The sequence below is a fragment of the Selaginella moellendorffii genome, unplaced genomic scaffold, assembly GCF_000143415.4.
Source record: "Selaginella moellendorffii unplaced genomic scaffold, v1.0 SELMOscaffold_3, whole genome shotgun sequence".
Lineage (NCBI taxonomy): Eukaryota > Viridiplantae > Streptophyta > Lycopodiopsida > Selaginellales > Selaginellaceae > Selaginella > Selaginella moellendorffii.
In genome coordinates, this window is record NW_003314264.1 from 561,316 (window position 1) to 588,013 (window position 26,698).

Sequence of the window (26,698 nt, forward strand, 5' to 3'; positions counted from 1 at the left end):
CGAGCAAATACTTAGCCTAACTTTATAAGTTCTAACATGAAAACCATTACCAAGAAACTTTGATTTTCCCACGGCTTCATCACAGGCCTCAGAGACGGTCGATACATCACTGCTCCACTATAACTATCCATGCGCTGGGCAGCCAACGGACTCCATCTATTTAACTGGATCTGGATATCTCTCTGGAAAGCAGACAAGGTTGCCATCTTCAGTGGTCACCTGATTCCATCCACTGTAGCATCCCATCTGAAATGCGTATGCCCAAACACATGAAAAGCTCCGGAATTTCTATTGGATCCATGAATGCTTAGTCTGCGCTCCAGGAAATCTGATCCTATCACCTTTGGAAGATTTGGATAAAAAGACATTCTTTTCTTTGGAAAAGCTCTGGTCTGTTCACAACAAACAACTCTTCATCTCCAACTAAAGACATAGCCTCACCTCCAAGTTGCGGCGGGAGCAATAGCTTTTTACAATGTTAAAATTGAAATGAATGGTTCTAGTTGGGCTTTAAAACATGTAATAATAAACTAAAAAGTGATGTGGCATGGTTGTTCGAAAGTGCTTGACAAGTGTAGAGGATTGTAGAATTACCCAGATACTTGATTTTGCCACGGCTTCCTCACAGGCCTCAGAGATGGTTGATACACCACTGCTTCACTATAATGATCCATGCGCTGGGCAGCCAACCGACTCCAACTACTTGTGTGCAAGTCATATACAACCACAACTGACAACATTGCCGGACATCTCTCTGAGAAGCATACAAGGTTGGCATCTGCAGCGGTGACCACTTCTAGCAATTGTACAATTGGCTTGAGCCGAGGATATTGACTACAAATGGCCACAGTCACTGCAGAAACAGTAACCAAGCTGCCATCCTCGTCAACTCTCCAGATACCAAATCCATCCACTCCACAACACACGTCCTCGACACTTCCTGCATACACCCACCCGCTTGCAAAGTATCGCTGCCCATCCCACTCCCACAGCCTCGATGTGCACACGCCTGGCCGCGGCAAAACGCAGCGTGTATGCTTGACACCTTCGAGGCCTGTTGTGAACCTGAGATTGCGCACCACACTCCCGATGCTCCACTCGCAGCGACGAATGTCATACATGCCCAAGGTGGTGAGGTCATAGTATAAGGCGTCCATGTCTGGGAATGTTAGCGCTCTGGTCTTGAGCCACTGAGCCCTCGCTTGTACGTGCGCTTGTGTCAAGCACAGCATGCCCAGTGCTGACCATGCGCCGGTGGCCGAGTCGTAGACGTAGCACGAGTGGCCTGTAGTGGCTTCCGAGTGCTGGATACCCACCTTGAAGTAACCGGCATCGCCATCAACCAGCATCGCGAAGTCAATAATACCTGTCTCTTCTTTGTCCTCCCACTGCAGCGCGGGTACTTCCGTCCACTCTTGGGTGAGTGGATTGCCGACCACCAAGTGGAGAACATCAGAATCTCTACCTCGGATGCATACAAGGCCGCCGGCGGAAGCCACAACGTCACCATGGCGTAGTCGAAGCTCCCGCCTGTGGCCAGACGACAAAGGAGTTCCGAAGGTGTAGCATCCCTCGCTGTGCATGGAGCTTGTCATGATCAGGGGGGCCTCTTTGACACCAGCGTTGCGGCACCATAGTTGGCGAAAAGCTGGCGAGCTGATGATGTTATTCCATGACTTACAAACGGCAGAGCAATTCGATAGTGTGGCCAGGTCCACAAAGCTGAGGATCCTATCAATCTCCTTCATGATCCCTTTAATGAAAACCTATCAAGGCTCAAGCTTATAAAGGCGACAGGATGAAATAGTCTTGTTCCTGGATGGTCTCGTCGAACGATTTCCTCCAGCCCACTAATTCCGTGTTTCCGTCTCTTGCATTACATTTGCATAGGACAGACATCTGATTATTTTCTTGATAATTGAAACCAGCTTCGCTACCTTTCATTGCTTCAACATGGAAGAAAGGCCACGAACAGTTTTTAATTTGTTTGGTTCATCTTCTAATAGCGTGAAATGGAACTGCAGGTTCGAGCCCCTTCAACTTCTTAAAATACAGATATCAGCTTCGCATGAAGTTGTTGCTCAGAAGAACTTTCCAGCTGCAACTCAAAATCTGACAAAGGCATAAGTGAGGTAAACAAACAATGAAGATGATTGCAAATTCTTCATAGATAAACAAGGCACCAAATTTTCATCGTGGGCCTCAGAGACGGTCGATACACCACTGCTCCACCAAAACTATCCATGCGCTCGGCAGCCAACCGACTCTAACTACTTGTGTTCAAGTCATATAAAACCAAAACACCTCTCGCATTCCAATATTTTGGTTACGGCCCCGCAGAAACAGTAACCAGGCTGCCACCCTCGTCAAGTCTCCAGACGCCGAATCCATCCACTCTCCAATTTCCAGCATAAACCCAGGCGCTTGCAAAGTATCGCATTGCTGGCCTTTGTGCTCCCACAGCCTCGACGTGGAAACGCCTACCACCTTGGGTTGACATTGCAAGCTGCGAGAGGAGCACCATCAGGAGTATGGTTGGCGAGGTCGTAGTACAAAGGGGTCCACGTCTGGGAATGTTGGTGCTGTGGTGTTGAGCGTCTGGGCCTTTGCTTGTACGTGCGCTTGAGTGAAGCCCAGTGCTCATGAACCCTCTGTATTTAAGGCCAAGGAGAGAAGGAAGCGTATCTCACCTCGTTCTAGCTTGGCTCTCGGAGTTCTCAGCTCCTTTGTAAGCAGTATAAGTCTGCTACCCACGGTGCGAGCACAACGTTGTCTGGATCCCTCTTGTTCAAGCGATAGTAGTCCGACCAGTAGCAAGGCATGGGTCTCGGAAGAAGAGTACCTTCGCTGTCACATATGCACAGTGGCAGCCAGCATTCACCACCATAAACTCGCCTTCGACGTTCCCTGGGATAAGCCAATGGTGCCTGTAGATACCTGTAGAGGACGATCAAACAATTTTATGTCATCTCTCCTTTTCTTATAATCTTTTCTCTAGTATCTGTCTCCCTGCATCGTGCAAGCATGCAGTGTTAGTGTAAGAAAATTTCTTCCAGGAGGAAAAAGAGAAGGGGGGAAAGAAAAACGACACGCTTAACGTATCAGTGCAATGCAAGCAATGCCATGCAAAATGAAGGCCAAAATTTATCACCTGATTCCATGCACGGTAGCGTCCCAGCTGAAATGCGTGTGCCCAAACACATGGAGAGCTCCGGAATTTCCACTGGAACCATGGATGCTCCTCAGTCTGCGTTCCAGGAAATCTGATCCTATCACCTTTGGAAGATTTGGATAGAAAAGCATTCTTTTCTCTGGGCAAAGCTCTGGTCTGTTTCACAACAAACAACACTAAGAACGTCACACAACACAACCCCATTTTCTCGCACCTGGGAAGGAAGTGAGAAAAGGTGATGACTCGCTCAGTGCTGTGCCGAATCTCCGTAAGACACTGCTGGTTGCAAGAGTTAAGATCATCGAAGTATGCAGCAAGTGCTATATCAGGAGTCTTGAGCTCGTCCGGCCACTTACAGGCATGATAATCAGTGCAGCGCTGCACCGCATATGCAAACAGTGTTGTCAGAAAACATGTTCAAAGTGAAGAAGCAGAGAAGCAAAGAAAATCTTGAAACCAATGAAAGAGAAGATAACATGCCTTTTCGGGAGGTGGAATGTTGTAGCCGACTATGTCCCGTTCCTTATCAAATGTCTGCAGGGGGAAGAATTCTCGAATGTCAATCCAAAACACGTCTGCTAAACTACGAAGGAGATTGCCTGGTGATACCAGGAAAGTAGAGGAACGATCCAAACTCCGCAAACTTTCCCTGGCTTGGTGTCGATGCAAAGAGACTCGCATATCGCATTGAGCTCCCTCAACTTTCCCAGCGAGTCCAGCTGCAAAGCCAGAAAAGAATTAGTTTCTTTCTCCCACGAAAAAAAAGGAGGACGAAGTGTAATTACGTGCTTGTTCTCCTTGCCTCTACACCACAAATCGTGGTTCCCAGGAACAAAGAAGACGCGATGAAACCTTTCCTTCAACAGCCTCATAGTGTCTTTGAAAGTCTCCAAGTTGTCTGAGACGTCGCCCGCCACGATCAAAGTATCTCGTTGATGCAACTTGGTCGACAGCTGCACGATCCACTGCAAATTCTCTCGATAATCGGTGTGCAAATCGGACACAGCATAAACGCTCGCATGAGAAGAAATGCGGCGCCTCTTGCTGCCGATGCTGCCATAACCGATGCCTTCCCAGCTAGAAATTTCCAAAATCCAATCACTAGAAAATCTCCCCTCCGCCCACACATACCTCGATCGGCGCCAGAGCAATCGTTGATTGCTCGAGGAAGGAGACGCCGGCGCCTCGATCGCGGAGATCCCACAGCGCGGCGCAACCATGGCCGCTGCGCAAAGAGAAGAATAAAGAAACCCTACATTCTTTGAGAGTTTAAGCGCGGTAAATTTCGCTGGTGTAAAAATGATTAAGTTAGTAGGGATTAATTAGCACACTAATTTGTTATTAGTGGTCCATGCATTATGAATTGGAATTTATAATGTAGCTTTGTATGCTCCGCTGGGGGACTCTTGGAGCAAGGACGTGGAGGGAGGAGCGGTTTAGGGTTTTGGGTTTGCGAGGTCGGATCTAGCCATGGAATGTGGATCGTCGCTCGCGGGATCGCTCTCGGCTGCGCTGTGCCTGCCACACAGATTCCGCGCCCGGGGAGGATGCGCCAGGAATGTGTCCGTGAGAGCGGCAAATTCCGGCTCTCGGGGGGGCGTGACTTGCAGCTATGACCAGGAGAAGATTTTGGTGGCCAACAGGGGCGAGATCGCGGTGCGTGTGATCCGGACGGCGCACGAGATGGGAATTCCCTGCGTTGCCGTCCACTCCACCGTCGACAGGGACTCGCTGCATGTCGAGCTCGCGGACGAGGCCGTGTGTATCGGCGAGCCAGCCAGTGCCAAATCGTAAGTCACATTTTCCTTTCTCCGCGAAGCTTTCCTTCCCAAAATCTCTTTTTTCCTTCTTTCTTTCAACTTTTCCTCCAAAGTCCACAGCTAACTTTTGACATGCAGCTACCTGAACATTCCAAATCTGCTGTCCGCCGCCATGACCCGCAATTGTACCATGCTCCATCCCGGATACGGGTTCTTGTCCGAGAATGCGAAGTTCGTGGATATGTGCAAAGATCACGGCTTGAACTTCATCGGCCCAAACGTAAGCATTTGCTTTAGCGATGGATGAAAGGTCGCAAGTTGATTTTCATCCCTTTCTTTCTTGTGCTTTGCAGTCTGATAGCATTCGAACCATGGGAGACAAGGCTACTGCTCGAGACACGATGAAAAAGGCCGGGGTTCCCACTGTTCCTGGAAGTGATGGCCTGGTCGAGGTAAATTTTTTGTTTCTATGTTTGGTTTCTTTCTCAGCTTTGTCGCTGTTGTTTTCCAGACTACCGAAGAAGCCATTCGTCTCGCTCACGAGATTGGTTTCCCAGTCATGATCAAGGTTGAATGTCTTGTCCTTTTGTTTTTTCATTTTTCTGATCTCTTGGAGTTATCATAGGCTACGGCTGGCGGTGGTGGTCGTGGTATGCGACTAGCAAATGAACCCGAAGAGTTTGTCAAGCTTTTGCAGGTTCGTGGAAATCAATCTAGTGTTAGATCTAATTTTTTATTTTCTTTCATTTTCTTAGCAAGCTCGCAGCGAAGCGGGAGCTGCATTTGGCAACGATGGAGTGTACCTGGAGAGGTACATCAAGAATCCCCGGCACATCGAATTCCAGGTCCTCGCGGACAAGCATGGAAATTGTATACACCTTGGGGAAAGGGATTGCAGCATTCAGGTAGAATTACTCTTTTTTTTTTCTTTTGTTTCCAGTTTTGAGGATTGTTATTACAGAGGAGAAACCAAAAGCTTTTGGAGGAGGCACCATCGCCGGCTCTAACACCAGAGCTGCGCAAAGCCATGGGAGATGCGGCGGTGGCTGCTGCTGCATCCATTGGTTACGTTGGGGTTGGAACCATTGAGTTTTTGCTGGACGAGAGTGGAGCCTTCTACTTCATGGAGATGAACACACGTATCCAGGTGAGGCAACTCTCTAGCTCTTCACCTTTCTAATGTCTTTTGCTTCTTCACAGGTCGAACACCCTGTCACGGAGCTCATCTCCTCTACTGATCTCATAGAGGAGCAAATTCGAGTTGCTTTGGGAGAAAAACTTCGATACAAACAGGTGACGCGTTCTTACGTTCATCCATGAAATTCTCATTTCATAAATGTTTATTCTTGATGTTTAGGAAGATATTGTCTTGAAGGGCCACTCCATCGAATGCCGAATCAATGCAGAGGATGCCTTTCAAAACTTCCGGCCTGGACCAGGTAAGACATTGAAACTTCATAACGCTTGTCCTAAGACTAACCATCCATCCACAGGCCGTATAACAGGCTACGTTCCTCCAGGAGGCCCCTTCGTGAGAATGGATAGCCACCTCTATCCAGACTATGTTGTTCCTCCCACCTATGATTCTCTCCTCGGAAAGGTTTGCTATGCTTTCTCCTAAGCCTCGGTTAAAACTTTTCTTTATAGCTGATCGTCTGGGCACCAACACGGGAGAGAGCTATTGCTCGCATGCAGCGAGCGTTGCAAGACACCATAATCACAGGTACTTTTATCCCTTCTCAAATCGATTTGTTTCTATTAAGAGTGTGGCTTTGCTCAGGGGTCCCGACTACAATTGACTATCACAAGCTTATCCTGGAGATTCAGGTGACTATCTTCTTTCTTGCCTTCCCTTTTCTCATGATCTCTTTCACTCTGGTTACATAGGACTTTAAGGACGGAAAGGTTGACACAGCTTTCATTCCCAAGCACGAGGAGGATCTCGTTGCTGTACGTATGCAATAATCGTCACTGTGATTACTAAACTACATTGTTTTGGTGTTTTTCGCAGCCATGATCCTCTTCAATGTTTTGTAGTCGCAGTTTCTCGAAAATTATTGACACTTAAATATTCATAAATCATTTGTTTCTGCGATAGTAAACTTCAAAATTTCCATGAGTTAACTCAAAAAGAGTTTGTCCCAAGCTTTAGCATCTCGTCCGCAAGTACTCTAGCTCTAAGTTGGAAAAAGAAATTATGTACACTATCCCCAGTCTCTCATTGCCGGACGTTCCTCACACGCTGTTCGTAGAAATCCAGAAGCTGCAAATTCATGTGTAAGTTCGCTACCATAAAACACGAAAGGAGAAAAAAAAAGAATGAAAACTACCAGCTGGGGATAATTTTCGCGCAGGTACTTGTTATCCAGTAGAATCTCCTCGCCATCGGACCTACAGAGCGAAACAAAGCGAACAAGCTCAAGAGAAAAGCCTAGAAACAAAGGCCAGTCTTACCGTAGAACCTTGAAGGTCACATTGAGATCCTTCTCCCCGTTGCTGAGTTCTCTCGTGGAGTAGCTCATTGCCTTGAGAATTTTCTCCACCGCGACGTGATTCGCAACAGTGGACTGCAAACTCGGGCTTCCAAGGTCCTGGTGTGGCTTTGCAGCTAGCAATGGAGGCAGGGCCTTCTCGCCTTCCACTTCAGCTTTCACCTCAGCGTTCACTTCAGCTGCTACCAAAGCTTGCTGACTACAAGAAAGAAAAGAAGCGATTGTTTCATTTGTCATGAGAGGAAATGACGCTCTTACCTCCGCTCGAAGTCCTTGAGGGCCTGGGGGCAATTCGCTAGGTGCTTGTGCGGCTCCCAAGTATTGAACTCCTCTGGATATCCCTTCCTGCAGCGAAAGAAAGCCTTTAAGAAAAAAAACATAGAGCGAAGAACACGAAGCACACCATTTTATGTAGTAATGGAGTTTTCCCTGCAAAGAAAACAGAAGCAAGCATCTTGAGCGAAAGAAGAACCAAAGGAACAGCTCGAACCTCGAAAAGCCTCATCTGCTGGATGGATTCCACCTCATAAAACTCGTCATCGTCGTTGCGGGATCGCTTGGCGCGCTGCTTGTCCCACTGCTGCGAGCTGTAAAACGACACACTCTTTCTCTTTCTCTTCTCCATGGTCTAGTAGCACAGCGCTGCAAAAGGCAACCCAGCAGAGGCTAAAAACACACTCCAAAGCGATGAAAATAAGACTAGCAAGAAAAACGCGACGAAAAGATCGAATAAAAGAGAGTGAAACGAAGAAGAAAGAAAGAGGGGGAATCACTGGACTTTAGTTCAAAGAGAGCGCCGAGAGATTTTCCCCCAGCGAGCACTCGACATGGCAAGAAACGCGGCAATGCGTGGGGATGAGAACTAATCCCAGGCTCCGAGACTCCGTGCCCGCGCCCTGCCGCTGCTCCAGCGTGTCGTAGAGGATGATATTCCCTTGCTTGTCCAGGCAGTGGAACTTACCCACGAAAATCCGCCCGTCCGCAACGCCGATGCGCATGCTCCTGTACAGCAGCTTGCGGCACTGCTTCACGCTCGCCCTCTCCTCCACCTCCACTCCTCCTCCTTCCATCCAAATCCCTAAACCCTAAAACCTCTCTTCTTTATTGCGCAGCACTCTTGTGTTCTTCCGGGAAACGTGGAGAGCAAAAGAATAAAACCGCTCGACTTGGTTGTGGTCGCTAAAAAGAGAACTAATGTACAATTTTTTACTTTCTCACCACCATTTTTTTTTCTTCGGTAGCTCCTGCGAGATTCAATCCAAAAAGACGAGAAAGAAAACAGAGAAAAGAAATAAAGAAAGAGAGAAAAAGAAGAAAGAAAGAAAAATAAAAAACCGAACGAAAAATGGGTACCGTGGTAGCTAGCAGTTCAATCCACACTGTTGCAAGTGAGGCCCCTGGGTCTTCGGCAAGAATGGATCGATCCTCACCCAAAGCAGCGAGAAGATCGAAGCCAGCAGGATCGACCAGACGATGACGATGGTTGGCGTCCTGTTTTGCCGTCCCATGAGCCCCTTGAGGAACGGATACAAGTGGACGATCACCCAGAACGCGAAGAACAGCTTCCCGAACAGCGGCCCCCACGACTGGTACCCGCTGTTGATGGCGTCCGCCAAACCGGCCACCACTCCCACCAGGTTGATGATGAGCAGCGTCGTCGGGGGGACGAGCAGCGTCGTCCACTTGAGCGTGTAGAGCTCGCCAAACTCCTCGTCGTCCGTGGCCTTGGACGTCACCGTGAAGTTGGTGTCGATACCGGCGAGGACTTTGAGCAGGCCCTGGAACACCGCGAAGAGGTGGGACGAGACGCCGCCGATGACCCAGAACTGCTCGTTCCTCCACCACTCCTCGATGCCGACGTTGCTCCACCGCATCTCCAGAATGGCCGTGGCGAAGATGGACACGAACATGGAGATGAACCACAAGCTGGCGAAGTTGCTTATCTGGACGTGTCAAAAAGGAGACGATGTGAGCTTCAAGAAACTTGTAACAAAGCTTCGTACGTACCTCTGGGATGATGAACTTGCCGGTGAGCAAACAGACTGCTGGAAGCGTGCAGTAGGCCACGAGAGGAATGGACGTGAGAGGATAGACCGTCGTGTTGATGTACGCAAATCTCTCGAGCCATTTCAGCCGGCCACCGTAGCCATACCACAGGGGACAATGCCTGCTCAGGAAGATCTCAACGGACCCCAAAGCCCACCGGAGCACCTGGTTGAGACGATCGGACAAGTTGATAGGTGCGGATCCCTTGAATGCAGCTCGTTGAGGCATGCAGTAGATTGATCTCCAACCACGAGCGTGCATCTTGAAACCAGTCAAGATATCTTCCGTGACTGAGCCGTAAATCCATCCAATCTGAAACAGTTACATAAATGTGTGAGGAATGTCTCTGAACTTGCATTGCGTTACCTCTTTTCCCCACTCGGTTTTGTCTTCGTAACCACAACTAATCACGTGAATGGCTTCTTTCAAAAGGGAGGCGGGGCTCGCGGACTGAGGAACACCTCCGTGCTCCAAAAGTGTTGATGCGATAAAAACAGGAGATTGACCAAACCGCTTTTCAAAATTCTTTTGAGACATTAGCGTCGATTTCTCTTCATCAAATCCTGAAATGAAAAAAAGAGTTATGAAAAAAGAAAAACACCTGAGTAAACTGTTTACCTTCAAATCCTTCTTCTATGTCATCGAGGTTGAAGATTGGGACGGACGAATCACTCCTGGTAGACATCATTCTCTTCTCCATCTTCTTCACTTTTTGCTTCTTGGTCTTCTTCCGCTTCCCACAACAAAATCCGGGACAGCAATCACAAGTACTGGCCGCTTCCTTCTCTTTCTCTCCAGCAGGTGCCTCGTAACCATAAAGCGATTGTCTTCGGAAGACGCAACCTGTACCCACGTATACGGGGCCCTGAATGCCATCGAGACCTTTCATGTTAATCTGAAAAATCACAGAGTCAGCAACTGTAAACACCTAACGTTTAGTAGTCTTACGTCAAAGAAGACGGTGTTGCGGTTAGCGTATCGATCGTGACGATCAATACCATCAAACCTCTGAGGAAACTGCACGTAGCAAACCTTCCTCCCTAATGTTGGATCCATCATAAAGCACATAGCCTCTCTCACAGCCTTGCTGTTGTTTATGTAGTGATCGCAATCCAAGTTAAGAAAATATGGAGCATTCGTTAGCACCGCAGACACTCGCACCTAGAGAAGTTGATTGTCAACAAAAACATAAAAGATCAGAGTATAGAGACCGTACCAAGGCATTCATAGCACCGGCCTTCTTGTGATGGTTAAACCCAGGGCGCTTCTCACGAGAAACATACACCAGGCGAGGTAACTCATTTCCTTCCGTGTCATGACCACCACTATGACCCAAGAACACCTGCAAACACTCATTCTTTATCGGTCCTGACAGAAATGAAGGAATACGTACCTGAATCATGCCCGGATGATCGCGCGTATTGTTTCCAGGCCACGGAGTCCCATCTTGCATCGTCCATCCCTCCTCTGGAACTTTTTGCGCCTTTGCAACCAGAGCATTGATGCGAACTTTAAACTCCTCGTACTCCCTCTGCATGTTCACTGTTAGGAAATAGAAACACGAAATGCATATACATACCTTCATGGCGCGTCTTTCTTTTACAAAACTCGGTTGGACTTTATCCTTCAAATAGTCAATCTTTTGCGCAAAGTACCATTCGGGTGCCCGAGGCTCAATGTTGAACTTCTTGCAAAACGGCACCCATTTGCGAGCAAACTCGGAAGTTTCAGAGAGCGCCTCGAATGTCAACATTGCAGCACCATCGTCTGAAACGTAGCAAGAAACTTTGTCGACGGGATAATCAACTGACAAGATCGAAAGAACGGTGTTCGCCGTGACTAACGGCGGCTCTTTCATCGGATCCACAGTACTAACGTAGACATCGACAGAAGCGAGTTGCGATGGCTCCCCATCTTTCTCATATCTGAAACGCACGCCATTAAAATCAACATCAATGGCAATGTATATACTACCGCGCCTACCTCAAAGAAAGTCTGTCCAGGTACGTCTCTCGTTCGATTGGAAGCCATTTTGGAAACTGATCAAGAATCCAAGACAACGCGAACCAGATCTCGCAAATGATCGACGTCAACCACAAGGGGTATGCATCTCGCACGGGATTCATAATTCTATAACGGAAGAAGAATCCCAGGATCACCAGACGAATGACTATAATCATTCTGTAAGGATTGATCCTACTCGAGGGGATTGGAACCTTTCTTGAAAGAGGCTGTCTCGCCTCGTCCATTCTACAGAAACATAAAACCATTAGCAAGATGAGGCAAAAAGCAAAACGACGTACATTGGTAGGTCGGGTCCATTCCCATCGTCACCATGGTCTCCTCCCTTTCCATCTCCTTGGTTGCCTTCAGTCATCATCATTTGCATTTTCTGCTGCTTTAGCTTCCAGCTCTCCAACCTCTCTTTCCAGGCCACGCTTCCATAGCCATAAGATGCCAGATCCTTATCAGGATCCATCATGGATCTGGGTTGAACTGTGACGACAAAACAAATATATCGTTTAATACAGCGTGCGTGTGCCATATCATCGTTAACACCAACCTTGAAGGTTCGGATCGATGTAAGGAAGAGGGTGTACGCGTTTTCCACCGAGCATAGGTGGCACAACGATTGCATGATGGTCGGGAGGAATTCCATGGAGCTCTCCAGAAAACTGGTAAAAAGACAAAAGAGAGTGGTGAGTTTGCATGTAATCTAGCAGAAAAAAGATAAAAGAAAAAAAGTGAAAGCCACAGAAAAAGCTAGGCAGAAAGTTACCATCTCTCCGTTGGTGAGCAGAGGATGCCTTGGCTGGATGGGCTGCATCATATCCGGCGGCAAGTCCTGCTCGTCCCCGCGCCCATAGCTCATGTGCCCATGCAGCATTGCCTCGGCAATGTGCTGCTGCCTCTCCTGGCGATCCTCATTGAAATTAAACTCGTTCTCGAGATCGTCAACATCGTCCTCGTCCTCGTCTCCCTCGACGCGAGGGCTACCTGCATTCGCCCAACAGGAAAAGGAAAACCCAGTAAGCCACAGCTCCTGCGAACCCGAGCAAAGATCACGCTAGCTCTTTACCTTTGTGGCGCCGGTATCGCGTTTTACACTGGGGGCACGACTGGTTTCCATCCTTGCGCTCGTACTCGTAGCAAGGGCGACACACCGGGAAGGCACACTCGTTGCACGCAACGAAGAGCTCGCCATCGACTGTACACCCGACGTCATCCCCACAGATTTGGCAGACTTGGCCGTTGAGGTGCTTCAATGGCTTCACCTGCATTGAGCAAATAAATCCACCAACATCATCCAACGAGGCCAACCACCAAGAACAAAACAAAAGAAAAGAGAGATTGCGCGAAAAGGCCCGAGAGCCCGAGGCCAGGCCGCCCGGGCCTAGGATTCCCGGCCAGATGCGCGAAATTCGAGAGAAAAGAAAGAAATCTCGAGCAAGGAGAGGAGATTTTGGCGTACCCCGTCTCCTTCCTGCCGGATGACCACCAGCTCGTTGCGATTGTGCGACCCCGCGACTAATCCCGCGCTCGCCTCCATTGGCCGCCAAAAACCCCCCCGGATCGAAATATCACCCGATCACTCCTCCCCCGCGATGGATTCGCGGCGGCGCTGCCGTGGCGACGATGAATCGGGGCCGAAATCCCGCTCCTGCTGCTGGCGCCGTGCAAATGCGGCCCCGCATTCACGCGAGACAAAAGCTCCCAGCGGCGATCTTCACAATGCCGCGCCTCCAACCTCGCGAGATCGCTGTGCCTGGGCCGCGCGGTCACGCTGCATGCCCTCGCCCTCGCGAGCCACCACAAAAAACGCTAAAACGCGCACACTCTCACTACCAGGCACACGAGAGCTCCCCATCATTCGCCATGCCCAAAAAAATGAAGGTCTCCGCCGCCAGAATATCCCCCACGCCGCCGGAATATCCTTCCCCCGCGCACGTGCCTGGCTGCCCGCGGGCAGCGGGCCGGACAGCTAGCTCGGAAGCGGAATAGGTGGCCTCCGTAACCCGAGCCCGCCAAAGGCCAGGTGGCGGGCAGATTCCCCAGAGTAGGTGGCGGGAATATGCCCCGCCGTGTGGCGGCCACTACTAACGTATGACATGATGTCCTGGAAAAGTTTGCGATACAAGGCAATCTGACGCTCATGACACGTGGAAAATCACTATTACGATTATGATCGCACCCGGGTCAAAGCTAAATCTTGCTTTAGGGTTTACGCGGGTTCGCGCCAGCCTGGCATGCCCTAGCGCCGTCAGCTAACGGCGGGCAGCGTGGGCCTGCCCGGGGTTTACCCCCAACCCCACTGTTTGTGTGGAAAAAAAGGGTGGTGCACAAGGCTTATATGTTGGTTTGTGACAGCCAGCTTGTCCTCCTCTTTCTTTTTTGCTTTCAATTATCAACTTCATTGCTGTCCCTGCTGTGTTGCATGCCCCATTGTTTTTTTTTTCCTCTCTTTGCTTTGCCTGTGCGACTAGTGGTGCCCGTCTACATCTTTGCTTGTCCCTCTCACACAGCCCCTTTCTTTGCTTCGCTTTCTTTGCTTGTGTTCGTCTTTGGCTGCCAATAAAAACACCCCATTGACAAGCGCGCAAGTCCATAAACTTGGAGCTTTGTCTGTTTTGTTGTTGAGCTCTCTTTCCACGCTCGAGAACGATTTACGTTAATGTACCATTTAAAGTGTCGTGGCGCGGTGTCCCCACCCATATGGCATTTTGGCAGCCCGGCCAGGAGTCAGTTGCAACGAGAAAGCATCGCTTGACTTCGCCTGGGATACAACGCGCGTCACATCAAAACAGAGGTTACTCTTACCCCTCCAGGAGGATCAAAGCCGATCCGGGAAAACAAAAACTGTCTGTGCTGGTGTACTACTGTAGTGTAGTGTAGTCGTGTCGCTCCTACGTTTCGGTGGCAGACGGTCCGGCTGGAAAATGAAAAGGAGAAAAATCAGAAAGTGAATATCGAGTGAACTCCTTTACCAGTAGGATCAGATGCAGTAAGAGGGGGAGGATGTCGGTGTGGTTTTTGTGGGAAATCTTCCCACTTTGCGGCTTTTAAGACCTTCCTGCCAATCTCCCAGGCGCTTTTCATTTGCTTTTCCCCCCTGACGTTGACATGAAATGTCTCCTATTGGGACGCGTCCTATGCTTGAATCTCACTCCACCTAAATGTCCCGTCCTTAAAAACTGGACTAAGTTAGTCCACGAGAGAGAGAGAGAGAGAGAGAATGAAAAGAAAAGCATACGCTTGCCTGGGAGAGATGGCCCAACATGAAAGGCTCACGGGGCCACTAGATTTGCACATGGCTCCACCGCTGCTACACTGGATACTGTTCGACAAAAACCCCAACAAGAAGCGTAAGCAGAATATAGCGACTTTGACAGATCCTTCTTCATAATTTAGCTCACGACTTGTGAAACACTACACCGGTCTGTAGTCAGTTCCTACTTGTGATACAAGAAGGCGATGCCGAAAACAAAAAAGCCTGCCATCTGTAATAACAAGGATCAGATCATCCACCAAACAAGCAACCACCGTAATATATGTACCATTGAAAACGCGCCCCCGTAGTAAGGGTATGCAGCCTTGATGAACCTTTCGTACTCGTTATGACGAGAAGGTCTCACAGGGATCTGCATGGGCACGCATTTAGTACCACATTTGAATGTCTTCAAGTCTATTTACCTGCTTGCTCAGGTCCAGAGTGGTGTAGCCGAGTCTCTTATAATCAACCTTGAATTGGAATACTCCATAGACGTCCGGGACTTGAAAGGATGTCTCGTATTTACCCTGCATTGCCATACAGCTGATAAATCCATAACTCAGTCCAGCCCTTACAGCACCTTCCCGTTGTGATTCAATGTCTTGAGTACATAAGGGCTCATCATGTAGAACTCCACTTGGACGTCATCTGCTTGGTATGGCTGCCAGTTTTTGCCCGTCCATTCGTAAATCTCGAGAGAAAATTCCTGCGTCAAACAGAAAGCAAAGAGTAAGAGCTACGCATTCAGTCAACTTGCTTAACCCACCAGATGGTCGGTGATTCTGTACATCGAAGGCTCGCCGCTCTCTCCAACTTTGTGATGTTGTAGATTTACAGCCTGGAGAATGAGAGGTTAGCGCCAAAATAGTCCTGCGTTTTTAGGATCACCTTTAAGTGGCCCCTTTCATGAAACACCCACTTGCTCAGCTCATCAACGAACTCCTGGTTGCCTGATTTATCGAACCTAAAACAAACACGAAACTTTAGAAATGAATCATCATCAGACTGGAGCTCAGACCTCTCTGTACTTCCAGTGATTCGAACAGGAGAATTGATGAAACTGCAAGAAGACAAGCTCACCAGTCACAACCAAATTTAGAGAAGCAAACAATGCTCACTTGTCGCTGAACATGTCCAAGGACCCCGATATTAAGATGCGTGCGTTGTTTCTAGCCTGCAAGGAAAAATAAAAAAATGAAAAGAAGCAGAAGAAATGAATACAACGCATACCTGGACAACAGAGACCAGTCCGATACTTGTGCCAGTGAGAGCAGGAGGACTCGCCAATACAGCATTCGGATTCGCTGAATACGCTGAGGACGATGCAGTCAACACCTTTATAGCCTGGAATTCTAGATGAACAATACGTTGAAACTAGCAGAAAGCACACTCACCAGGCTATTCGCGGGACTCACTACGTGCCCTATGCCACGGTAGAGAATGGGAGCCTAGCAGAAATATTTGTTAGACAGTAAGCACCTTACAAAAAGAAGAGCTATTCGATACCTGAATTTCCTTGGCACCAAGAATGACCTTAGATTTTATAAGGTTCTTCGCTGCAAGCAAACTGTGGTCTTTGGCATCGCGTGCATCATCAAAACTCAGATGGTCTATCACAACGGAATCGAAATCCTGAAAATGACGAGATGAATTTTCCAGAATGCTAAATTCACAAAGCTTCACGTACCTCTTCAAACTCTACTCCACATTCGGCAGCCAGGTTGCGAATAAACTGCGAGGTGGTGGAATTCGCAGCCAAAATCAAGTCATGTCCCGAGTCCACAAAGTCGAGCACTGCCTCGCTCGTGAGCGAGCCACCCAATTCTTCACGAACAAACCAAAAACGTGAGGCGATATTTCTACTTTCACACAGATCTTTGCAATGCTTACTTTCGACCGAAGGAGAGAAAATCACGAGAGCGTCGTACAAATACTCTCCATACCTTTGAAGCGCTAGCTTCGGATCTGTCGAAAGCTTCAAATCCAGCTCGTAGCCTCTGTCTACAGCCTCGGATCAGCAAAGAATGCACGAAAATGCGATGCTGCGCAGCAAACCTGAGAGGGATTTGAAGAACAACGAATGCGTGGACTCGATGGCGAGATCCTCCAGAAGAACAAGAACGCGCCGATCGGTTGGATTCTCCTCAGTAAAGGCCGCGCAGCTGAGCATCAGGGACGCGACCACTGCCGCGACGATTGCCTCTGCCCCCGCCATGGCACCCGACAATATAGGTCACACCAGATTCAGGGTTCTACAAACAAATTAGAGCCGACGGTTTGGATTTCATCAATCCAACGGCTGCTATGGAGCTTCATCCGACGGTCGACAGTTTCGGAAATGATAGAATTGATCGATCTTTCGAAGAGCATTGCCTTGAAGACGAGTTACATCAAAACTTCCATTCCTCTTCAGCTATAAAGATTAGAATTTGCAGCCAGTGGAAGCAAGCTTCGGCAAGTAAAGATACATACTTTTGAGTTGTTCTCAAAGAATGAATTTCGTGGTGTTCACTCCGAGAGCTGGAACATATCACCGTTGTTCAAGCCTTCTAAAACTCCAAGGCACGTATCAAGTATGTCAGCCATGGGAGTTTAAACGATCTTACTACACTTTGGACGAACTCTAGCTTAAGTGGCCGCCACACCCTTCCCCTCGCAGTCTTCACAAACCACAGTCCCCGAGCCATCACAGTATGGGCACTTGGCCCCTTCGCCGGCCCAGTCGAGGAACTGCAAGTTTAAACGAGTATAAGTAACACCGAATGGAAGTGCTTGAAAGCTTGCCTGTTCTTCGACGTTAAGTTCTCCAGTGCCATCGCATTCTGCAAACCAATCTTTGAGATATGTAGAAGAGAAAGTTTGAGAAGTACCAACCCGAGCACAGTGTCTGGCCTTCGCCTCTACACGTATAGCAGTTCTGAGACGCAGCGGGATTCGCTTGCCGCCTGTGCAACAGTCTCTCCGGATCCTCCCATCGATTTTCTCCCAGGAGGTAAACTCGTCCGGTGGAGCTTCTATCCACAACCTCTGGGCTCTGTATAAAGTCGAAGGGTAAGGCCTCAAAAAGCTCCAAACGTTTTACAGGAACTAAGATACCTCGGGCGGTTTGATCGCAGCAGAGGTATTCACTGTTATGACTTGATGCTCACTGATAAGTTGCGACAACACTTGCGCAGTAACAATTCCATCCTCTGCAGCACCTATGGATGACTGCATGCCAGATTCAAGACACGGGGTCATACCTTGCGAGACGAAGGCAAGACAGAGGAAGTAGCAAAAGAGTACCTGCCATGACTTCACAGCCCGGTCTGTGCCGCTAGAGAAAGAAGCATACTCCATGTCGTCGTCCCCGCAATAGAACCCAAGCTTTGCAAGAGCCTCCTGCGAATTCACAAGGAAAAGAACAAGATGGCAATGGTTTAGAAATACTTGGAGCAAGAAAGAAAATGAAACGAAGAGAATGCCGGACGCAAAAACGAAAAGGAAAGCACGTACCACACCTGGAGAAGCTTAACATCATCGCCCTCAGCCCCGTATTTCAAGCTCCGCGCTTCCTGCTTGTTGGAGATGGCGTGCTTCTTCTCTGTCTTGGAAGAACCTTTGGTGCCACCTTTGGAGTTGGAAGAACTTTTGGTCTGGCCAGCGCTAGTCTCCGAGGGCGATAGAACGAACTTGATGCTCTCCACGGATTTCTCGGTAACCATGGGTGGAGCCTTCGCTGGCTGGGACGGTGGCGCCACTGCCTCTTCATTTCTATCGCTCAAAGTTCGCAGGAGACCCACGAGAACATCTCTAAGCGACGAAGGAGAGGCGTCGTGCTTGTCAGGGACTTGATCGCTGCGGCTCAACCTCTCCACCTCCTTCCTGAGGCTAGTGATCTCTTCCTTCATCCGCGACGACTCAACTGCCCAATATTCTCGATCGCTGTTCCAGCGCTTCTCTTCACGTAACCATCGCTGCTCCTCCCTCTTCCACCTCTCCTCCTCGCGGAGCCACCGGGCCTCCTCGCGCTCCCAGTAGGTGCCGCTGCTCGATTCCTGGGCCGATACAATGCGAGCGCTGCGAAATCTCGTCCTCGCGGCGATTCCCTTGCGGAGGCTGTGAGCGCCGCGAAATTCAGACGGGAATCTGCGCTGGGAGCTCGTGAGGTTGTTGCCATGGATTTGGAACGCGCAGGAGCCCGATGACGCTGCTGCCGCTGGAAATCGCCCGGTGACGATGCACGATAGGCAAGGCATTTCTCGCGCTCGCGATTAAGCATCAAGAGAGGGGAATGTGGCCCTCACCGGAGATCCCCGCGCATTTTTTTCGTCCACACCTCCAAACAGCCCTAAAACCATAGCCAAGATGACATAACAAATACCAACCGATGGATAAAATGCATGACATCCAGACCGTCGATTTTAGTTTCAAGATTTCGAAGAGAATATGCGTCGATTCTCCAAATTACCTTTTTAGAAGAATAAGAATATTCTTGAACCATGAAAAGGTTCTCGCGCTCTAAACTATAAAGCCCCATCTCCCCCAAATCCTAATTCTCACAGTGAAAGAGAAAAGAGAATGGCGACAAAAAGGAGCATTTGTTTGAGGATCCTTTTGGTGATCCTGGCAGTTCTAGCTTTTGTTGCTGAGAGTCGCATGCTCCCAGGATCATCAAGCAGCAGCAGTAGCGAGCCACCCTTTTGCCCGGTGCCAAATGTTGGAGCGTCTTGCAAGGCCGTGGGCGATTGTTGTCTAGGCTTGGCGTGCATCGACCAAGAGTGTGTGGAATTCGGGTTTTAGATAAAACGAGCCTTCCAACAGTGAACTAATCTAGGTTTAACAAAAGTTTGTCTTGTAAAGGCAATGTGTAATGGACTATCACCTCAAAATATTTTGTGATCTAAAGAAAATCTTGTCAAGCTGTAATCATCCTAATGCCTCTATAGCTCAGTGGTAGATCGTCAGTCTTGTAAACTTGAAATTTCGGTCCTTAACCCTAGACTTGCTTATCTCAAAAGAGCTTTCAAGCATACGGTCTTACGGTATAGAAACGAGGGAGTTAAACACTGGACCACTTAGTCTACACAGAAAACTTACAAGATTATACATTTACGATTTGGCAGCTTTAGACGGCTTGAACAATTGCCTAACACCATCAGCCGGTGATATGTTCCAGCTCTCGACGTGCCTGATCGACAACAAAATTATTTCTTGAAGCACAGCTCGAGAGTATGGATCTTACTTGCAAATCTTGCCAGACTCGTCATCGAAGAAATACTCCGTGCTTCCACTAGCTGCAAAGTAATCCTCAAACCTTTAGAAAGTGTGAAAGATTGGAGACGAGAGGTACCTGATATAGCTGGCCTCCAAGGCAAAGCAAGAACGCATCTAAAACGCCATCCTACTTTGAGACTATCCTGCTCGAACACCAAGAAGGAAAAAAAAGAGAGAACGACGAATTTGGTTTTGTGATCCAGAAAATCGTCACCTCTTTTTCGTCCCAGCTCGCAATCTTGAGTGTCGACTTCTTCATGAAAGCCCCGAGATTGGAAACGTTTTGCTTGAATCGCTTCAGGCCTTTAAATGATACAAAAGGGTCTGCGAACTCGCAATCGCTCTTGTAAATCCCGGTGGTCATCTTTCCTGTGAGCCGATCAAAGGAATTACTTCCAAGAAAAATACGAATGTACCTGTGACAAAATAAGACTGCTCGTAGTCCTTCCTGATCAGATCGCACGCCATTTCTCTCGTCACGACCTCAAAATCCCCTTCTTCTTGCTCCTGGCCCTGCGATTTCCCTAGCCCGGATTGGAAATTTCGCAATCCGGCAGCAGCGATCCCGAATGCCTCGGACAGATACCAAACCATTCTCACCGGCACGCTCGCATTTGCCGTGGGAGGAGTGCGCCGCCGCTCCTCCTTGAGCTGCCGCGGGGCCTCGCATCGCGCCCCAAAACTTACCCTAGAGCCCCGGCATCGCGATCGCGAGCAAGGGACGCGAAACCCTAAGCACGAGCTCCGCAAGGAAGAAGAATCCATTAATCTGGGATGAAATTTTCCCGCCACTAGTACCTCGAGATAAGAATATTCTCCAAGAGATAGGGCAAGACTTCCAGTGCGCATTGGATGGCGGCCGCTCGAGCGCCATGTCCCCCGGCGACGGGCTTCAGTTCTAGATTGGAGCTGGAGACTTCACATGGATCGGCAGCGCGATCGTCCTCCGCATCAGCGCTTCCGGGGCGAGTAAGTAGTGATTTCTCTGTCTGGTGAAAAACTATTTCGCGATCGATCAATGTGTGTGTGTGATCTCTTGCTAGTGAATGATATTTAGTGATCTTTGCAGCTGAGGGCCACGGCAGTGTCAGCGGGGGCTGTTTCGTCCGACTCCAAGCAGGGAAAATCGCGAAGCCCTGTTGTTGTGATCGATAACTATGACAGCTTCACATACAACATCTGCCAGGTTCCATTTTTTTGTTCTCTTTTTTCTCCCTTGTTCATTCGATCTATGCTCTGCAGTATTTGGGAGACCTTGGATGCGAGTTCGTCGTGTATCGGAATGACGAGATTTCCGTTCAAGCTTTGAAAAGGTACCTCTTCACGTCTATCAATCACTCAATACAATCGCCTTCATCTTTTCTTTCTTTCGCAGTAAGCGGCCTCGTGGGATTTTAATTTCTCCGGGACCAGGTATGTTCTCCGTGTAGATCTTATTCTTCCAAGCAAAGTCCTTCCAGGTACTCCACAGGATTCTGGTATATCTTTGCAGACAGTGAAAGAACTCGGGCCCTCTATTCCTTTGTTTGGCGTCTGCATGGGACTCCAGTGCATTGGCGAGGCGTTTGGAGGTGCGTACTACTTCGTTTTCCCGGTTCTGGTCTGTACCTTGATTGGCAGGAAAGATTGTTCGAGCACCAAATGGCGTGATGCACGGGAAAGTTTCTTCGGTATACTATGACGAGAAAGGTGAACCGGGAATATTTTCAGGCTTGCCCAAGTATGCTTTCATATCTGTTACCAAGCTCTTTTCAAACACTTGTTTTTAGTCCATTTACAGCGTGCCGGTATCACAGTTTGGTCATCGAAAGAGAAACCTTTCCTGGCGACGAGCTTGAGATCACGGCGTGGACGGACGATGGTCTCATCATGGGCGTGCGGCATCGTAAGTATAAGCACATCCAGGTAGGAAGTTCTTGCTGTGCATCAAGTTGTGTTCTTCAATCCCTCCTTACTTCGACTCGATCAGGCTGTCCAGTTCCATCCCGAGAGCATCATCACGCAAAATGGGAAGCAGATTCTGGAAAACTACACCCGGTTGATGAACCTCCAGGAATCTCGAGTAGAGGATGAAGAACCTTTTCTGGCGGGAAGAAGAGGAGGAACTGGAGCATAGAGACACAGTTTTCTCTGTAGAAAAAGTGGTCTGCGGTGTTGCTACCGAAAGAGGTTCACGTGTTAAACTCCTTCGTTTCTATAGCGCTTGAAAGCTCTTTTTTTGTTCGCCTCCTCAGAGAGATTTTTGCTTGACTATACTGAAAGACCAAGGTCTAATTTTCCCAGAACAAAATACATTGCCTCCATGGAGGATTGAACTCCAGGCCTTCAGTTTACAAGACTGACGCTCTACCACTGAGCTATAGAGGCATTACAGCTTGATGCCACTAATGCATTTAATGAAGTTGTTCAGTTAACCACTCAGGATAATGCCAACTTCATCATGCTGCAGTATGAGGAAGTTTTTGCCTTACAGAATACCATTACAGCCCTTGAGGTGAGGGCATATAGGGATGTTGAAGTTCTTTCACAAGTGTAGTGGCTGAAACATAAACTTCTTGGTTGCTTTGGTATGGAGAGTACACGTGACAAATAAATGCTATATACTATTGCTAGACACTCTAAGTTATATTAAGCTAGCAGTGAAATATTTCTTCAACACGTGCTTTTTCAGCCAAGCCATGCTTCATTAGCAGGATTGGGAGAGTGTTCTCCTTAAGCTTGGCCTTTTAGAAGCGCGTGTTTTGTGACAATACAATCCAACAACTCTTTGCTAAAGTAAGTATCAATGTGCCTTCTTCAATTGTTGAGTCCACAATAGCATGGTTCATTGACAAGAGGTATGTGTATCTATTTCTTAGCACTTAGTACCATTTTATTATTTTGTGCAAAGACCTACGTAGAAATTAGGCAGCTACACAACAATTAAAAGAATTATTGGCCACTACTGAAACACTATATTGTAAGTTCTCTCGTTTTTGCATCGAGAAGGCTATGCTTTGGCCATACAATCTTGCTTATACATGTTTGAGGCTGTCTCACATTCTGGTAAGCAATGGATTGCCTATGAATTAAAGTTCCCTCACTTGTCCTTTCAGATTGCACCAAACAATGAATTCAGTTGTTTCTAATTCACCTTCAATACTAATCTCCGCACACTGAATTACAAAGTGGTCTATGCATTTGAGATTGGAGGAGCTTTGGTGTGGGAGGAATCCATAATAAATGCAGGTGGGCCACATGCAAAAGCCATTAAGGAGGCTATTTGCCAAATTCCAGGATTAGGAAGTTTAATTTTCACTTGGCTCACTAAAGTAACTTTGTGTTACAAATGCGTGGACTCTTTATGCTTAGGGAAGGAGCCACATATTGGCATCCCAAAATGCCAATGCATTCTAGGACGTTAGGACAAGAAGAGCAGGATGTGGTAAGTTAAGTTTAAAGCACAAATTTTATATGCTCCTCATTTCTATATGCACAAGCTATCTTTGTGGGATGGTTGCTATTCCAAGCGTTCGAATGTCATGCACAGGTATCTCGCAGGTGTACAATTGCAATATTGGCAATTGCAGCCCGAGAGGTTCCAAATGAGAATGATCAATGACTTGCCCGATGAGGACTATATGAGATGGACCTCAAAGCATACGCGCCGTATATTTGGAATGCACTCAACCAATTGCGAGGTGCATCAACCCTAAAGGAGGAGGGCAATCGACACAAGTCTGTGGATTCCATCTTAGAGAACCTTGCATTTACTAACTACAACGCAGTGCTTGAGTCTAGACTCACCGAACTTGGTGAAGGTTATGAGCAGGCTGTGGAGGCATGTGTGGCTGTGATGGTCTGGCGTTACCTATTCATTGAGCCAAACGTAGTGGGATATTTACTCCAAGATGGCTTCCAACACTCAATGTGCATGGAAGCTCGTCAGAGGCCTTACAAGGGTCCAGCATTGTTAGGTGGGCTTTCACTCATTGGGAGAGATGCTTTGTTACAGGTCTTTCGGGTAAGGACAATCATTCCTCCCATGGAGTTCACCAACTGCCTAATCTTTGATTAGGACTTTAGAGAGAACTTCCACAACTGGATTGTGGACATTATTTGAGGTAACTATTTACTGTCACAAACAACTAAAACTCTTGTATGTTTGAACATTTTATAAATATGAGCCCGAAAGAGTTATCCAAGTTCCATCACTTTGTAGTTGATTCTTTAGAGTTCTGACCGAGAGAGCCTAATTGGATCCACATGTAAGCTCCTGAGTTTGGACTTCCTGGGAGGTCACCCAACCCAGTACTATTCAAACCCAAGGACGCTTAACTCCAAATATCCCAAGACCCTTAACCGATTGGAAAAGGGGGTGCACTTTTGTTCATGGGCCCTTTCCCTCTATATTTGAACCCCAATGGATCGTTTCTCGAGTCGTTCCCTTTAGTTGCTTACAATCCACCATGCTTCCCTGCAAGTTCACGCCCTCGTGAACGGAAGCTGAGAGCCGCAACTCTCCCAAGAGCCCCGCTCTCTTGACACCCTACCCCTCGGGTTGAGCCCAGCAGAAGCAAACTGGACTAGCCAGATGTCAATCAACATGTGGTGTGATTCCCCTAGCCAACCAACAAAGTCGGACCCAAGACCCCTCTGATACCAAATGTAAGCTCCTGAGTTTGGACTTCCTGGGAGGTCACCCAACCCACTACTATTCAAACCCAAGGACGCTTAACTCCAAATATCCCAAGACCCTTAACCGATTGGAAAAGGGGGTGCACTCTTGTTCATGGGCCCTTTCCCTCTATATTTGAACCCCAATGGATCGTTTCTCAAATTGTTCCCTTTGGTTGCTTACACCACATTGAGAGATAGGGTACATCATCTACTCGATTTCCCAGGTTCTCCACATGCACACGAGAGGTTTTCTTCCCTTTAACATACATGTCAATGGAGTGGACCAAACACAAGATCCACCGGGCACTCCAAAATCCAGAGAGTTTGTATGGATTAGGTTGATGTTGTGGAAGTACCATAATCTAAACACTTTCACAATAAAAATAGATAATTATCTTAAAATATGTTTCACACTTTGAAAGAAACTCTTTCTAATTCATTGGTGAAGTTAAAGGTAAGAATATTCAAAATATTCCACAAATGCCCATTATAAGCACTTGCGGCCCTTGGTACCCTTTTGGCTTATGCTTACCTCACCAAGGGTAATCACTATAGCTTCCAAAGTAGCTCCTTGTTTAGGATCTGGGTCAAAATTATTGAGTTTGGGTGCTACATAATGCACATCCTCGCTTGAGGAACTCTCAACCTGTTTCATGGTAGAACCAAAATCACCCTCTGGGTCTATGAACTTGTCCTCGCTTGCATCTCGAGCAGTAACATATTCCTTACTGTCACTTTCTTTAGCAGGACTTTTCCCCTCGGTGATTGGCACAACATTAGAAGTAGTCTTGGGCTGCCTTGTCGAAGGGATTATCAAGTCTTGAGAGGAGGAGGCATCATATAAAATCCTTGGTCCTGTCCCCTGTTGGATCCATTGTTGTGCCTCAAAGAAGTTATAGAATCCTCTCCAATTTGTTATGCCAGGAGGAAACCTAAAAACCTCAAACATTACAAAAGGGTTAGAGCATATAGGAAACTGTCACAAATCTACTTTTACCAAAGTGAGCATGAGCTTTCAATCCCTGAAAAATCCAGTTCTTCGGCCGCAGCACGTAGCATACATTGAATAGTTTTGCCCCATGCTTGGAAACCCTTTTTACAAATTTCAAAATTTGAAACAATTATGATTGGAAAATATTGTAAATGTCCATTGTTATTGTTTTTCTCACCTGAATGTTACTACATGCAATTGCAACTTCCATATTCTCAAATCTCCTTCAGCATGCTCCTCTTGAGAGAACTCCAAGTCCAATTTGAAACAATTATAATTGGAAAATGTTGAAAGTGTTTTTTGTTATCCTAAATGTTACTACATGCAATTGCAACTTCCACATTCTCAAATCTCCTTCAGCATGCTCCTGTTGAGAGAACTCCAGATCCAAACATTAACAGTATGCACTTTTGTGTAGTATACAATTGAAGTATGAGCCCCACCAATTCATCGAATTGGTTAAATTTAAACATACTTTTGAGTCATATGCAAATCTTCTAAGCATCATGGTACAAAACTAAAGTGTTAAGAGAGCTACACTAGAAATCAATGGCAACGAAAGATAAACTCAATGGGATGCATTAAAGACATAGCTCTAGACAATATATATCCATGGCTTTCCAATCTTTCAAATCTTTCCTTCTTTCAAATCAACTTGGAAAGATTGAAAACTCCATCTTCCAGATCCTTAGCCTAGATGGAGTTCACTTACGCTTGCTGTGAACACTATGTTAAAAGAGGTGTGCCAAAAAAGGATAATTTAGTTCTTTTGCCATGAGTGCCAAAAGCAAGATGTGAGAACATAATGCTCTAGATAGGGTAGTATGGTATGCAATTTAGTCAATTGTCCATTTGGTTTGCAACATTAACAATTTGCTAGAATGCATGGGCTCTATGGGCCATGAATGGCTTCATTCCATACATAGCATTGGTCATTGCTGTGGGCATTATGCCCCATCCGGGGCATAAGGATTGGATATTCGTAAAGTATTCTATGCTTGTGTTTTTTTCACACTCATTTTTTCACAATTTTTGTTTGTATTGTGTGCAATT

At 47.5% G+C, this 26,698-nt stretch overlaps 9 protein-coding genes and 1 non-coding gene across 14 annotated transcripts; 2 read left to right on the forward strand and 8 right to left on the reverse strand.

Moving 5' to 3' along the window:
- Positions 1-2,144: 2,144 nt before the first annotated feature.
- LOC9643757 lies at positions 2,145-4,406 on the reverse strand. 3 transcript variants are annotated; one of them, XM_024668634.1, is made up of 7 exons: positions 4,304-4,406; positions 3,958-4,249; positions 3,772-3,891; positions 3,653-3,706; positions 3,387-3,550; positions 3,152-3,328; positions 2,145-2,937 (listed from the first exon to the last, which is right to left on the reverse strand). In XM_024668634.1, exons 1-7 carry the CDS (start codon positions 4,390-4,392, stop codon positions 2,718-2,720), a joined length of 1,116 nt encoding a protein of 371 aa, XP_024524402.1. In that variant the 5' UTR covers positions 4,393-4,406; the 3' UTR covers positions 2,145-2,717. The 3 variants fall into 3 exon arrangements, with proteins under 3 accessions (XP_024524402.1, XP_024524401.1, XP_024524403.1); XM_024668633.1 differs by having other exon boundaries at positions 3,958-4,406; XM_024668635.1 differs by lacking the exon at positions 2,145-2,937 and adding an exon at positions 2,948-3,009 and having other exon boundaries at positions 3,958-4,406.
- Positions 4,407-4,568: 162 nt separating this feature from the next.
- LOC9643758 (biotin carboxylase 1, chloroplastic) lies at positions 4,569-7,027 on the forward strand. The gene is made up of 14 exons (XM_002963129.2): positions 4,569-4,962; positions 5,071-5,212; positions 5,286-5,384; positions 5,444-5,500; positions 5,558-5,629; positions 5,688-5,837; positions 5,894-6,079; positions 6,133-6,225; positions 6,290-6,371; positions 6,426-6,532; positions 6,580-6,655; positions 6,713-6,759; positions 6,820-6,882; positions 6,944-7,027. Exons 1-14 carry the CDS (start codon positions 4,643-4,645, stop codon positions 6,947-6,949), a joined length of 1,500 nt encoding a protein of 499 aa, XP_002963175.1. The 5' UTR covers positions 4,569-4,642; the 3' UTR covers positions 6,950-7,027.
- On the reverse strand, positions 7,022-8,495 carry LOC112342887 (chromo domain-containing protein LHP1-like). The gene is made up of 7 exons (XM_024665482.1): positions 8,386-8,495; positions 7,915-8,066; positions 7,828-7,853; positions 7,683-7,769; positions 7,387-7,623; positions 7,263-7,323; positions 7,022-7,195 (listed from the first exon to the last, which is right to left on the reverse strand). The coding sequence occupies exons 2-7, from the start codon at positions 8,047-8,049 to the stop codon at positions 7,151-7,153; spliced, it is 591 nt and encodes a 196-aa protein (XP_024521250.1). The 5' UTR covers positions 8,050-8,066; positions 8,386-8,495; the 3' UTR covers positions 7,022-7,150.
- On the reverse strand, positions 8,177-8,504 carry LOC9643386 (N-alpha-acetyltransferase 38, NatC auxiliary subunit). The gene has a single exon (XM_002963503.2). It carries the CDS (start codon positions 8,492-8,494, stop codon positions 8,204-8,206), a length of 291 nt encoding a protein of 96 aa, XP_002963549.1. The 5' UTR covers positions 8,495-8,504; the 3' UTR covers positions 8,177-8,203.
- Positions 8,505-8,573: 69 nt separating this feature from the next.
- Positions 8,574-13,365, reverse strand: LOC9643759 (probable cellulose synthase A catalytic subunit 5 [UDP-forming]). Of its 2 annotated transcripts, XM_024665469.1 has the most exons (14): positions 12,943-13,364; positions 12,550-12,745; positions 12,250-12,467; positions 12,034-12,145; positions 11,774-11,966; positions 11,454-11,720; positions 11,050-11,395; positions 10,864-11,001; positions 10,687-10,812; positions 10,419-10,631; positions 10,089-10,365; positions 9,837-10,033; positions 9,432-9,782; positions 8,574-9,367 (listed from the first exon to the last, which is right to left on the reverse strand). In XM_024665469.1, the coding sequence occupies exons 1-14, from the start codon at positions 13,018-13,020 to the stop codon at positions 8,786-8,788; spliced, it is 3,294 nt and encodes a 1,097-aa protein (XP_024521237.1). In that variant the 5' UTR covers positions 13,021-13,364; the 3' UTR covers positions 8,574-8,785. The 2 variants fall into 2 exon arrangements, with proteins under 2 accessions (XP_024521237.1, XP_024521229.1); XM_024665461.1 differs by having other exon boundaries at positions 10,687-11,001; positions 12,943-13,365.
- Positions 13,366-14,836: 1,471 nt separating this feature from the next.
- On the reverse strand, positions 14,837-16,993 carry LOC9643760 (dolichyl-diphosphooligosaccharide--protein glycosyltransferase 48 kDa subunit). Its single transcript, XM_024668545.1, has 14 exons — positions 16,795-16,993; positions 16,630-16,740; positions 16,427-16,563; positions 16,246-16,371; positions 16,134-16,187; positions 15,970-16,083; positions 15,858-15,913; positions 15,758-15,799; positions 15,628-15,703; positions 15,506-15,577; positions 15,320-15,445; positions 15,162-15,266; positions 15,026-15,109; positions 14,837-14,968 (listed from the first exon to the last, which is right to left on the reverse strand). The coding sequence occupies exons 1-14, from the start codon at positions 16,952-16,954 to the stop codon at positions 14,921-14,923; spliced, it is 1,311 nt and encodes a 436-aa protein (XP_024524313.1). The 5' UTR covers positions 16,955-16,993; the 3' UTR covers positions 14,837-14,920.
- An 85-nt stretch (positions 16,994-17,078) lies between these two features.
- Positions 17,079-19,047, reverse strand: LOC9643761 (protein disulfide isomerase pTAC5, chloroplastic). 2 transcript variants are annotated; one of them, XR_002991634.1, is made up of 7 exons: positions 18,240-19,047; positions 18,025-18,120; positions 17,836-17,949; positions 17,614-17,773; positions 17,524-17,561; positions 17,212-17,469; positions 17,079-17,152 (listed from the first exon to the last, which is right to left on the reverse strand). XR_002991634.1 is itself a non-coding variant. In XM_024668640.1 (6 exons), exons 1-6 carry the CDS (start codon positions 18,975-18,977, stop codon positions 17,368-17,370), a joined length of 1,248 nt encoding a protein of 415 aa, XP_024524408.1. In that variant the 5' UTR covers positions 18,978-19,047; the 3' UTR covers positions 17,079-17,367. The 2 variants fall into 2 exon arrangements, 1 of the variants encoding a protein (XP_024524408.1); XM_024668640.1 differs by having other exon boundaries at positions 17,079-17,469.
- Positions 19,048-19,727: 680 nt separating this feature from the next.
- On the reverse strand, positions 19,728-20,760 carry LOC9643762. Its single transcript, XM_024667781.1, has 5 exons — positions 20,412-20,760; positions 20,210-20,364; positions 20,072-20,138; positions 19,964-20,015; positions 19,728-19,909 (listed from the first exon to the last, which is right to left on the reverse strand). The coding sequence occupies exons 1-5, from the start codon at positions 20,758-20,760 to the stop codon at positions 19,831-19,833; spliced, it is 702 nt and encodes a 233-aa protein (XP_024523549.1). The 3' UTR covers positions 19,728-19,830.
- A 70-nt stretch (positions 20,761-20,830) lies between these two features.
- Positions 20,831-22,298, forward strand: LOC9643763 (anthranilate synthase beta subunit 2, chloroplastic). Its single transcript, XM_002963130.2, has 8 exons — positions 20,831-20,964; positions 21,065-21,181; positions 21,238-21,308; positions 21,371-21,408; positions 21,456-21,566; positions 21,616-21,715; positions 21,765-21,900; positions 21,965-22,298. The coding sequence occupies exons 1-8, from the start codon at positions 20,848-20,850 to the stop codon at positions 22,109-22,111; spliced, it is 837 nt and encodes a 278-aa protein (XP_002963176.2). The 5' UTR covers positions 20,831-20,847; the 3' UTR covers positions 22,112-22,298.
- TRNAT-UGU lies at positions 22,291-22,362 on the reverse strand. The gene has a single exon. It is a non-coding gene; the product is annotated as a tRNA-Thr (tRNA).
- Positions 22,363-26,698: the final 4,336 nt, after the last annotated feature.